Source organism: Falco naumanni, chromosome 6 (genome assembly GCF_017639655.2).
Source record: "Falco naumanni isolate bFalNau1 chromosome 6, bFalNau1.pat, whole genome shotgun sequence".
Taxonomy (NCBI): domain Eukaryota; kingdom Metazoa; phylum Chordata; class Aves; order Falconiformes; family Falconidae; genus Falco; species Falco naumanni.
In genome coordinates this window covers 21,075,990-21,089,764 of record NC_054059.1, presented here as the reverse complement: position 1 = coordinate 21,089,764, position 13,775 = coordinate 21,075,990, and the positions used below count along the sequence as shown (strand labels likewise).

Sequence of the window (13,775 nt, the reverse complement as noted above, 5' to 3'; positions counted from 1 at the left end):
AAACATTAAATATGTTCATAAAACTACCTCGATTTACTTATCTATTACAAAGTTACCAGCATGTATGTGCACACTTTTTCATAAAATAAGAATCCATATTACTGTTATGGTCCATTTATACTAAAAGTACAGTATTTATTAAAAAAAGAGTCAGTTTTCCATTTTGTCTGTTTGATACCTATATGCATACAGATAACAGTGTTGCATTTCCCCTTCTTAATTTGTTTTCCAATGTTCTTTTTTTTTTTTTTCCCAGTTCTCTGAAAATATTTACAATATTAGCAACCCCACAGTCTACACCTTAAAAGGCCCTATATTGCCATCAGTCAGAAGATGGATGAGTTTCCAAGAATATTGTCCAGCATCAGGTAGTTTTGTAAAAGGTACTGGCAAAAACCTGGGAAGCTATGGCATAACCTTTTTTTTCAGATTTCTAAAGATTTCTGTCTGGAAAACATAAGAACTTCTAGCACAGAATATCAAATTTAGGAAAGATTTAGGCAGTCCAGTGATTATTTATAGAATGTTTATAAAATGGAAGTATAGCATAAACTGCAAATTCCTTTATATTGCTCATACTCATATTCCTTAAAATAGAATTCACAAACATACTACTGAGCATACTACATGAATACTGAGCAACTATAAGTTTATTTTATCTTGTCTTACTTGAAAGGGAGCATTTGAGCTGATTATTTAGGCAGTCCACAGAAATATGCTGCTTATTACACCTACCATATGACATCTTAAAGAGTGTAATTAGGGGAGAACTATTCCCACCCTTTAATGCTATGTGATCAAATATCTGAAGAACAGAATTACTGTATATTTGATTATATAATTTCAAGTTCCTTAGGCTTTCATTATTTCATTTTTTGTGTATCAATATTCTATCAGAAAACACATTGCAATTAGCCAATGAAAGAAACTGGGGGTTTTGATTTGTTTTGTTTTGGGGGGGGTTGTTGTTTATTTTTTTAAAATAAAGATGAAAATATTACACAACAAAATTCTGAACATGCCATCATTTCTTCCTAAAGGAAACATAACTGATCACCATCCCACTGAAGTCAACAGGAATGTTACTATTCTTAGCTTAAAAATCACACTTAGGACAGAGAATGATAAAATAAAAATAAAAAAATAATAATTTGCATTTGTAACCATATATGTAGCAAGCAAGATTACTATATAGGCCTGATTCAATAGAAATGCTAAACTGAACACATGAATATGACTATATCCCTGAACTTAAATTTGTGTTAAAAATCTGTGCAACAAATATAGGTTGATGATGAAACATTGAGTAAATAAAACTTTTAAAATGTTATTTGACATTATCTAGACATTTCTTATCTCTTGACTAAGTAGACCAATTTTTTTTCCTGATCTATGCACTCCAAGCAAAGTATATTTAGCATGCTTTTATAAAAACCTTTAAGAACTGAGTTACAAATAGTTTCCACTACAGTTCAAGTCTCTACTAAAAGGTACAACATAAATCAAGCATTTCTATAAATTGGCATTGTTTTTCAAATATTTTTAATTCATAGGTCACAGAAAGTTTTGTTGCTTAGGAACATATTTGATTTCAAAAGTGCCATATCACTGTATTATTTTTTTTTACGTTTTTTGGAAGCAATGATAGAGCACATATTGGATGTATGCTTCAGGACTTAGCCAGAGAATATGATTAGAAGTTTTAAGAGTTGATAAATGATGTCATTTTTAGATGTGACATTTAAAATACTTTTAAACAGAGGCATTCATCTAGAAATGGTACCTTTTGAATATCAAGGCAATGACAAAGTCAGGGTTTACTTTTATTCTCCAGTCACATTCTTTCCCAGGAGGATAAGGCTGTGGATAGTTAGGTGATAAAATAACTCCTGCTGGGCCTGTCAGGTTTCCTCCACATGCAGCTGTCACAATGTAAAAATAAATAGGAATATGGTCACAGATTAAATTTACAAGCACATATTAACTGTTAAATAGGAATAAATTGTTTTCTAAATTTACCAAAGATAATAATAATAATAAAAAAAACAAAAACAGAGCCTTCCCACTTCTAGCTAGCAAACATTTCTGTATTTTCCTTAAAAAGTGAGCTTTGTGCATATTCAAAGAAGCACCAGATAAGCTTTTTCTAAAGGAATAAATATATGGAGTTAAATATAAAATCCTGTATATTCTTGCTGTTACTTAATCCTATCTCTATCAAGCTGAAGTGTTTCTTATGTACTGGACCTACTTTAAGAACTGGGAAAGCTCATCAGCAGGATGCAGGATGCAGTTTCTTTTGATCATAGATGTAACAAAACCCAGTTTGATTTACTCAGTAAATGTATTACCCACATCAAAAATCAAATACATTTATTTAGTTACCATAAATTGAATGTTTTTTTTAACAGATAAGGAATCCAACTTCCAAAGATGGTAATCATATAGAAATCTAACTGAAAAGTACAGTAGTCAACATGGGCTGCAACTACATTACCAAGCCATGCAGACTGGAACTAGGAACACATTTGTAGCATAAAATAGTTAGTACTAAGGATTTGGAATCCGCATTTTAAAGAAGGATTTTTTCAGGCCATTTCTAGTCTGGTCCAATTGACTGAATGCTTACTAGTGGCTGGAGTACGTCAGATGCACTCTTAGAACACATCTTGCAGTTTAATTTCATTAAAAAGCTCCAAGAAAATTCAAAATCATGAACTGAAGTGTGATCAAGAAAATTTATTTGGAACGATGCTCATAACCCCTATTAAAACAATAATGAAAGCATTCCTCTTGTGGTATTTATGAAAACAAAATAAACCCACACACCCACACCCCCCATTTATTTGTTTGTTTATGTAAACATTAGGTTATTTATGTATCTGGGTTTTTTTGTGTCTGTGGTTTTGGTATTTTAATCATTATTTTTGATCAATGGTGTGGGCTTTTTTTTCTTTAGTTTTTCAATTATTTTTGGTTCTGTTCACAAATAATGGTTCCAGGAAATGTTTCACATGTTCCTTATGTGTGCTGATGATTCAGTCTGAGATAACCATTATCAAAGTAACAAAGTACAAATAGAGAAAAAACGATTAAACAATTAGGAATGGAAATTGCACAATGTTCAGAGTACTGTTATTAAATACAAATATTTTTTCATTTATAAGTCTGCATACAAAAATAAGGACTTTATGAATTTTTTTGAAATTACATGTAATGGCTTTACAGAACCCTTAAGGTTTCTAATATTGTCATGTCTACAGAAAAGATTACTTTAATCTGCTTTCCCCTTCAAAGTCACCTTGAGTATATGGAAGAATAACAATATGTATATACTTTTTGCCCAAAGGCACTCTCTCTTTCTTTCATTCTTTTTTTCCTTCTTTTTTTAGTTTGTTTGTTTTTTGTTGGTTTTTTTTAGTAGTATGGAGGGATTGTAATTGGTATTCGTAGAAAGAGTATAAATGCTCTAGACCTTTTTTAATTTTTTATTTAAATATTTTTAATTTATGAATAATATTAGTATGTTTAGTAAACATTTTGATACTGCTATTTATATGTTACACACAAGGTATCCAGAAGACAATGTTCCGATAATATACTGCTCCAATCCTGCTAGGTGATATGGAGTGAAAGACACTATCCTGCATTATCCTGTACACTTCTCCGTATTTTTGATATATCTGTAAACACTTTAGAGACTGCATCTGTTTGTGGATTTGCCATTTTGGAAAACATCTTTCCAAAATGGCTTGTAGAACAAAAAAAGCATTATGTTTATTCTAGTGCTATTAAAACATACTGTATCTGGTTTTTAACATCACTAGTATGTCTTAATTATAAATCAATAGGCAAAAAAATCATAAAGATTTAAAAAATCACTACTACGGATAATTTATCACAGATGTTGATTAACTCTAATCTTAGAACTACACTGATGACCTTAAAATACATGTCAGCAAGACTTCTAAGCCTGTAATTATTAGCCTACCAACCAGAATCTCAGAGAAACCTTTATGCTATATAGAACTATGGAACCAAGAATCAAAAATTGTTTCAAAGATAGATCTCCCACCCTCTCCTCATGTTATGGAAATAGATATCATTTCTTTCAAGAGCACTGTCACTTGGACCCCCTTCTCTGCATCTGTGTTTCCCAACAAGCATCCTGCTTCAGCAAAAATATCTTTAGTTTCCTAGGGATTGCACAGGATGGTTATTGAATCTGTAAGACAATTCAGATTTATTTTTTTTAATAAATAATGGATTGCAGTTTATGTAAATAAATTACTACATTGAAGACCATTCTGATGAGGCCATTTCAAAAAGATTTTTTTAAATCCAAACACCTCTTCCATTTAAAAATTCTATTAGACTTTGTGAATTTTGAACTTGTATGAAGTTTAAAAAATAGAATAGAGTGAGCAACTGACATCCAAAACTAGTGTTAATTTTAAGAATGAGGCTGGCAGTAACCATAAGTGTGAAATTACCAGGTTCTGTGAAGAGCATCATTTCAGCATAAGCATCATACACCCACCAGTCAAACAAGAAATCTGATCTGTATTAATCTTAAAAAGAGACTAACATTTCATCTTATTACCTATGCACGTAGGAGGATCAGGTTGCCAGAAAAATCGGTTATTCAGTTGCACACATGTAATTTTAGCCTGTCCTTGAAGTTGATACCCAGGGTCACACTGAAAGGTGGTAGTGTCTCCGGGCTCTCTGCTGTCTCCGTATCTAGTGCCATTCTGTGGTGTCCCGGGATCATTACAGGTCGATGCTATAGAAGCTGTAAGGGAATGACAAAATAAAAGCTTTAAGGTGTAGATACTAAAAATCCATAATTAAAAGCACAATATTTTTACATTAGCATTCCAACCAGAGGCAGTATTATTAACTCATCAGTTAATATAGGAAGGCATTTTGCTGCATTATTTTTATGACAATTTCCCCACTGAGATGATGTTGGCTTCCTGCCAGTTTCCTTAGCATAAAATATGGTCTAAGATGAAAAAAACACAATTTTTTCTTTCTTCACTCTGCCCTTTTTTTTTTTTTTTGTTTTTGTTTTTTTTCCAGTTAATGCATTAAAAGAGCTAATAGCTCCTTTTCTCACTTCAATGTTCTGGTTATAAAACCAAATTTCTTTATGCACTTTGATGCTTTTTGTGCAATAGGGTAAGTATTATAATATAAATAACATTGTTTTATAGTCTGAATATCCTGCAGCATGCAAATGCTATGTCTGCCCAACTGGCTGAATCAAATAGCAGTTCTACATAGCCCTGAAGTTCCCATTTCAGGGGCAAGCAACAACTTTTCTAAGACTACACTCAAACTGACTCTAAGCAAAATATCTCACCTATATACAGTCTCTTGAGTTTGGATATGTGTTTTGCTTTGTAAAAAAAAAAAAAAAAAAAAGAAAAGCAATATTAAACTGAGCAGAACAAGCAGTATGGTATGACTTAAAAGTAAGTAATCAACCAGAAAATGGATAGACTATGGATTTTTGGAAGATGCCAGTCTCTTCTATGGGCTTCAGGTATTCAGTATCCTGAGTTGCAGGAAACACTACAGTCTTCCCAAGGAAAGAAGGTCCCATCTCTGGAGACTACTGTCCCTAAATCACTGAATTGTACTCTGTTTCTTACCAGTCCAGGCTGCTCCACTCAGATGTATTTTCTGGAGAACCTACCACAATTGTGAGCAAAAGCCAAAGTATGAAGTCACAAACCCAGTGTCACAATCACCATTAATGGATATTGGTGTGTATCTGCAAGTCCCTCTACCACTTTCACCATCTTTATTCAACCGAGTTTAATCTTCTTCATTCCAGGCCAAAGGCTTTTTAAAAAAAACTGTTACACTACACTCTTCTGCTCATCTCTGGTACTGCAAGGGATAATCCTCAGAAAGTGTGAAACACCATTATTGTCTTTTATTCTAATATGGACTATGTATACTTTCTCATGTGCTCACACATCAGACAACTGATTAATTCTTCAACTTACTCATAACCACCTCAACTGTATCTGATGCCCCTTCAAGGTGTAAATTTGATATGATCAGACCAATGGGAAGCATTCAGAGAAAAGCTGATGTAATTTATTGAAAGCATATATGCCATTGTTAAAACTGTTTTTTATCACTTTGTTGGCTGACGAGCTAGTTATTATTACTTATCATATTTTGCTGTGCCATTCTCCAGCACTTTCTGAGAAAGCAGTGACTAAGTCTTTCTGTATTTTAAGCAGTATGCAGCACTTCAAGTGCTTGGGGTTTATGATAGCATTACCAATTACAGGCCAAAAAAGTCTAAGAACATAAAGTACTATTTCCTTATGCTTGATAATCACTTTCTATTGTTTTAAATAGAGGTGCACAGTTTCTTCCATACCTCCTATAAATGATGTGCGTTAGTGATAACAGTCCATCCTCACCGCTCTATTTTTTGGGGCTGGTGGTTTTTTTTTTCATTTTTTCTATTTTAATCCCAGGAAACATTAATATTTCATTAAAATTATTTCATTAGCTCATTTCAAATAGTACAACCCAAAGGTTTTCATAAGACAAAATAGCTCCATCACTACCACCACTATATGACTTTTGTGACCATAATGTGGAGGTAGTCCATTTTCTGCATTAATAACTGCATCTACTCCTTCCATCCACACCAAAAGAGTATACCACTGTAAGAAACAGCCAAAGCACCTAAGCATTTGCAAAATTGAAACAGTTAACAAATTGTGCAATTGCAAAACTTTTTTTTTCTGTGTTGTAAATCTTGAGACAGAAAGGTTGAAAAAAGACTGAGCAAAATGAGAAACAAACATCTTAGATTGGTAAAATGGTTTTATGCACGTTCTAGCAAATGGGTGATTGCTTAGACAAATCACAGAAAGTGTAAAACATGTCTGTATAAGAATTCATGAATTAACACACTACAAACACATGAAGATTTCATTGCTAATAATTTTGAACCTTGTTTCCATTCCAAAGTACTATCAACCTTTGGATGGTTCCTGTATCTAAATGAAGTAAAATGCATGGTGGTTTTTAACAAAGGTGGACTTTTCAACCAGAATTTCTAAGTATCAATACAAGAATTAAAGCAATGGCTGTCACTGCTAATGAACACTGTGTAAGCACTCCCCAGGCACAACTCTGACAATTTACCTGACATCCCATATTACTGCAGTTTACTAAATGTATACTTGGCCACAGGGCAGGAAAGCATGGTCATGACCTCAAAGAAGTTATTTCTTATTTGACAGACAATAATAGCTGTAAAAAATGGATCACTATAATGCATATCTGTTAAAGAATCATAATTATTTCAAGTAAATGAGCACAAGCCTATCTCTGTCATTAATTAGTACCTTTTTCCAACAATTCTCTGAATATCTAAATTTTCTCCTTAAAAGGTTATGCCGTATAATACCTCAGCAAACTACATGTTTTTCCCATTTTGACTGTATCACGTTTGCACCAGTTACAAAGGACTGATGCCTTTTAATATTCATTTCACTGTTAATCTCCATATCTTATATATAAAGTTCTAAATTCCAAAAACAATCACAGATGTTTAATAAGCACCAAAATGTTCTTTACACTTTTGTTCTTGCAGCCTCAGAGGTTATTTTATGTATTTGAAATGAATAACCTTTCTATCATGCCAACTACACTTGATCCTAATTAAACAAAACACCAGACATTTAATCACTGATGTGTTATCTAGTAAAGCGAACATTTACAGACACTGTCAACTTTTCAACTTGTCTCCCTTCCAAGTTGTTTCACTTCTCAAGATTCCCAAGAGGTTCTGTAACTGCATGAAAATTTTAAGTCTTCTATTGCTTCATTTGATATTGTGCAAATAACTAAAGGGTATAGCGGTTGTATGTATTAAATAATATAGACATTAAAAAGCACTAGTTCTTCTGTCATCACTCTTTTATAACAGGCTCTTTTCTTCTCAGCCCCCAATAATATATAGACGTGCAATTAATATCTAGCTTACATACTTAGGAGAAAGGCCACGTTCATGCTGTGATATAACATTGCCATAAGAAATTCAGAAAAAAAAAAACCTGATTAAATCAGAAACTTGAACACAAATAAAAAGCATATGCTGTAAAGCAGGGAAATCAGTAAGAACATTTTAGACTCAAGGATGCTAAATCAAACCAAATTCTATAGTTAGACATTTTAGAAATGACTGAGAAAAATTACATGCCTAAAACGGCATAGCAAAAAGACGAGATTTGAATTCCATTAGGCTGGAGAACTAAATCGCTGCTTCTCAGCTTTTGTACATATGTTCTAAGCAGGAAGCTACATGATGCTCAGTAGGTTATAGAGTGACACTATACAGATTTCCCATCTCTTACTGTCTCATCTGCTCAGAGTGGAAAAAGCTTCTATCTACACAAAAGATGAAACTAGAGGTAGGTGCCGGAAGAATGGGTAGCTGGGAAAACCACAGTTTGCTAGGGAGTTTTCAGACCTCCATATGTTGGCAGCCACTGTGTTAAGCCTCTCTATTTTTAATTTAATAATCTTCCAGAATCCCATTTTAGATCATAATTTGGATTTGATCCCCAAATTACATTTTCAACGTTGATTTAAAACTTCACTGAAAATGAGCAGGAGACTGGTTTTGAGAGGATGACACTGTACATTTGTGTGTCTGTAGTCTTGTGAGCAATATGTTAGATTTATGCCTAATTTATCTTTCACCTGAAGGAGACTTCTTTATCAGTTTGCTTAGCATGTAATCTATTATAGCTCAAGAAAAAAAACTTGTCACCTTCATCAATATAATTTTCACTATGTCTATAGTAAACAATCATGTAAACCATTTGCTGTAGTGTTATGCAGCAGATACTCTATTTTATTCAACTCCACCCACATGGTTATAAAATGGTAAAGACTTTTCAGAAGCTAGGCTTGTAAATTGTAATCAGTGCATAAGCTTCCCCTGTTTAGTGCATTACGCTTGCATAATAGGTTTGAGAATTATTTTGGCATATCAAAACTGAGACATTGTATGTAGGTTTTTCAGTGATTTCAGAGTAACAAACATTTCCAAATGTGAAATAACAGTGTTTGCTCTCTAAAAAGTATCTCATGTAATATATGTAAATGTACAGACTAAAAACTGTGCAAAATAGCATCAATCACCTATTTAAATGTCTTGTATTGTCCAAGAAAGTAAAGAAAACCCCAAATGTTAATGCAGCTTCTTTCATTAAGTCTGAAGTACAAAACCTCACAAGTTTAGAGACAGCCATCAAGGTAACCTGCTTAGTTCCACAGGAACCAAATGAAGAACCCTACCCGCTATGAAGCTGAGGATATCTTGCCCAGGCTATGGTGATGGATAGGAATGCTACGACACAGCTTCATGAAACTGTGTTATTGTGAGCATGCAATGCAACATTTATAGCATCAAAGAAAGCAAGTGAAAAGGCTGAACTGTGAAATGATAAGGTTACAGACTTTATAAGGGAATCCTGTGCTGTGTGGTGTCCTTTATTTTAACTAGGGATGTCTTAATGGATTTAATTTTCTTTGAACTGAAAAACTAGTTAGTTAGTAAGACAGATATGTGGTTATGCATGTGTAAATTTCTTTTAAAATATATTTTTGTGCTAACTCCCTTTTATTGATAATTTAATTATGAATCAAACTGCAACAGTTGCATGATGAATCCTAACAAAGAAGATTCTGTCATGGAAATACTTATAGTACTTCAATATAGTAACTCAGGCCATTAGGCAAGTGACTAAAACATATCTCAGCAATAAAAGAACAATTTACAAGACAACAGTACTCTAACAGCTCAAGATAGGTGACATCTTTACTATAAGAACTCCTGTAAGAAAACAAAGGATCAAATACAATTACAAAACTGGACAGAAGCAGGCATCACTGCTTAAACAGATTTGCCAGATTAAACTCAGTGTCATTAGGAGCTATCAAACACAGAACTGCTGATGCTTAAGCTCTTGTCAATGGAAGGAAAGTATCAACAGGTATGTCAACGTCAGACAAAATAATTTCCAAATAACTGTTCTAATAAAATGGCCGGTATAAGTTGTTTATTTTTATTACCATAATTGATGACTTGTGTTGTTAAGATAAACATTTAGTCAGGTATCTTTAATTATCATTGCTTAGATCTGCATTTACTTCGAAAGCAAATTTTAAAAATATTGGGAGAGCAAGCAAACAACAGAAAAAACAAAATTGGACTAAACCAACTACACAAATGCCTTCATTTTGTATCTTTGCTTTTAATAAAATGAGTGCCTTAAGTTCTAACAAGATAGAAATGTTACAAAGAAATTGAGAAAAAACCCTCTTTACTACTTTATTAACATTTTGCCAGTTGCTCTGTATTAGCAAAAAAAAAACCCCAAACCCAAACAAAACCTTTCTGCTCACATAAAAGCAGAGATAGGTAAATTGTTAATTGAAGTGCATGCTTACATAATACTATGACTAAGAGAAATTAACAATGCCATAGAACCAGATGCCGGCATAGAAAATGATCATAGATGGGTCTGACTTTAGAAAAGGCAGACATTTCCAAAAATTTCTTTTCCATTATAAGAGGAGTGCAAATAAATCTTTGATGTATTATAGCCTTGAGGAGCCGAATCTACGAAACCAGCTGAAAAACTATGAATGCACCATTCGGTTTAAGAAAAGGATACAATTCTCTTAAGTTACAACATCTGAGAATTTAGTTCAAGAAAAAAGGCTAGGAGCTACTACTAGGTATTGTCAAAATAAGGCTAAGTCTGTAAGAATTATAAGATAACTAGCAACTGCCAGTGCTGTTCCTATCATCTGTCACTTCTATAGGTTTTGTTAAGTATCAAGTAAAAAATTATATGATGAGATACAAAAAAGCTCTCAATAAAATACACTTCAGGTTAATAAAAGCAATGGATCATCCACTAGCATGGATCCAAGTGCTTTCAGAAGTCTAGAGTAGCTGAGGAATAAATATTCAGGGCAAGACTGATCTGCTTCAACATAGGTGGATAGTCTCATTCAAAATGCTCTATAGTATCCAAGGTATCTGCACAGGACTGAAAGATATGACCAAGGACTTATGGGTGTGTGACCTTCTGGAATGGCAGATGGAGACTAGCCAGCATACCTTATGGCATCTCAAAGGAAACTAGACACCTCTGAAAAGACAGGTAAGATTAACTTTACCTGCTCTTAGATGCCCAGAAGTTTGAAATTTAGTGTACGTTAATATATCTAGACCTATAGCTGATAAAAACAAAAAGGCAACTTCAGAGGGAAATCTATCCTACGTACCTTAAACACAACAAAATTAAGCTAGGTTAGAAAATGTTTTTTTTATTATTAACTTAGGCGGAAAGTTTTTGCTGCCAGTAACTTTGTTTCTTTGGAATAAAAAAGCCGAATACCAAATTTGCCTACACCCTTCTTGTGTCCACTTTTTTGGACTGTGACCAGAAAGAGTTGGTTGACATTCCTGGCTTGTATTACATAGTTTAAATGTATTTAACCCCCAGAGTAAAGGTCAATTTTGTACAGTGAACTCCATTTTTTGTCCTTTTATGCATGATTAAATGGTAATTAAGTTTTAATGAAAAGCATTAGACTGATTACAATTAACATAATTACTCTTGTCAGTTCATGTCCTCATGTTCTACATGCTGAGCTGAGTGGGCAAGACAAGGCACCTTTAATAGCGTTGAAACATTTTGTAAGCTTCAGCCACTTGCGTTTTCCCATTAAAAATACCACTAATTACATTTACAATCAACAGCAAGTAATTTGTAGGCGATATTTTCTGATCTGCCTCATACTATCCTTTCACAGCTCCTTCTTTTTAGGCAGATTCAGTAAAGACATTCTAGAGTGCATATAAAGTATATAAAGTAATCAGCGCATTCACAGCACAGTGAAACAAATTCTCCAGCTAAAGGTTAGCACTTTAATGCTTTGTCTTTAAGCTGCTCATTTGACCTGATACTCTGAGAGGTATATCCTTTGTATGATCCCGTAAGTAGATGTTCATTGAAACATAAACACTCATCCCAGTTGCATAATCCAACACAGAAGTTGCATGTGGAAGAGGTCCAGATTACTGAAGATTTTCCAGTCCTCTGCTATTCTGCACCTGAAGGTTATTTCTTGGATCGTAATTAATATTTAAATAAAATGCACTCATTAACAAATGCAACACCTGAAAATCCTTCAGGTGACACAAAGACACCAAACCTGACCAGTTACCTTCGTAGAACTTGTAATAAAACACAGACGTCTTCTGCAATTACCAGAAAAAAGTTTAAGCAACTCAAAACTCTTTTATTCATTGAGTTACAAACTACTACAGAAGTGAAATTTCAATATTCTGTCCAGTTTTGCTATAAACTGGTCTACAGTTTGACCACAAGATGAATACTAAAGCATGCAAATATCCTGACTTAGCCACAGATTAATTAGCTTAAATCCTTTACAGATCAGGGCCACGGTGGTTGCCCGTTACCTCAAGGAGACTAAATAAACTAAGCTCTGATTTTTAGTTCAGGTAATTTAACATTTCCTTTAGCATATTCCTTAAATCATATTTTTTTCTAACAATTAAAAAAATAATAAAACGTTCCACTTTTCAATCAGGATGAATTAAACTTTAATATCATCTTCCCTTTACTTGCTCTGAGGCATTCAGTTCTGCACCACTAATTCCAATTAACTCCAGTAAGACATACTCTGCAATTACCAGCATGATCACTGAATGCATCCATCAGATATACTAACATGAAAAAATCAGTTCTTCACCCTTAAAGCATTAAATGGTCTCCTATTTACTATAAGTATTGCTGAAGGTCAAAGAATGTGTTGACAAATAACTGCTGAATTATTTCCCTCCTTCCAAATTTGGTGCATAAACTTATAAATATTTTCATATAATACAACATAAAATTGTGTTTGCTAACCCTAACAGAGTAAAAAAAACCTTCATTTCCACAAATGTACAATTTAACTTTTTTCAAAGAACACGAAAAGCAGTATATTATATAGTACACAGGTTAGGTATTTTAGAAACATTTGTTCTGCTCTTTGTCTTTAATTAATTTTATATAATTTTAACTAGTTATCTTAGGGGTATGAAATACCCTGATGTTTGGGGGGTACAGCATTTAGAAAAATCAAGCAAAATTAAGTAAATAGGTAAATGTAAAATGTATTATTAGAGACCAGGAACCCCCAAACTCTATCGCCTCATGCAAATAATGACTGAAATCTTATTAGTGCCCTTTACTTCTGAATGACAGCACCTGCAGAAAAGGTTTTCAATAATATTCCTACTTTCCAACATTTTATTAATTCATAAATTTCCTATGTTCCTAAGCAGAAATACACTTACATACATCATATATATATATATGGATGCAACAACTGAGTCAGACAATGATATAGTCTCCCTGCAGACCTGCCCTCAGCTTTTAACATAGAAAAACTCCACATAATCAGTTTTACGATATTGATCACCTGTACAACATCAATCACAGCTCCTTGTATACGGAGAAGCTTTTACTTTAAACCTGTTAATTTCATTAGTCTAATTTTATTCTTCAGTTTCACCATGTACACCAACAGTGGTTAAGGTCACAAAAATGATGCATCAAGTAACCAACATCGTAAGAAAAAAACACCTAAACAACATAAACTATAAACACAAAATAATATACTACTAGTTAGCACTGGGG

At 33.4% G+C, this 13,775-nt stretch overlaps 1 protein-coding gene across 1 annotated transcript in view; it reads right to left on the bottom strand.

Annotated features, from left to right (window-relative positions):
- Positions 1-13,775, bottom strand: part of CSMD1 (CUB and Sushi multiple domains 1) — a 1,211,070-nt gene that overhangs the window by 213,798 nt on the left and 983,497 nt on the right. Inside the window, exons 27-28 of the mRNA XM_040599137.1 lie at positions 4,604-4,795; positions 1,784-1,922 (exon numbers count right to left, since the gene is read on the bottom strand). Coding sequence (XP_040455071.1) covers positions 1,784-1,922; positions 4,604-4,795 — 331 coding nt within the window. The remainder of the gene's footprint in view (positions 1-1,783; positions 1,923-4,603; positions 4,796-13,775) is intronic.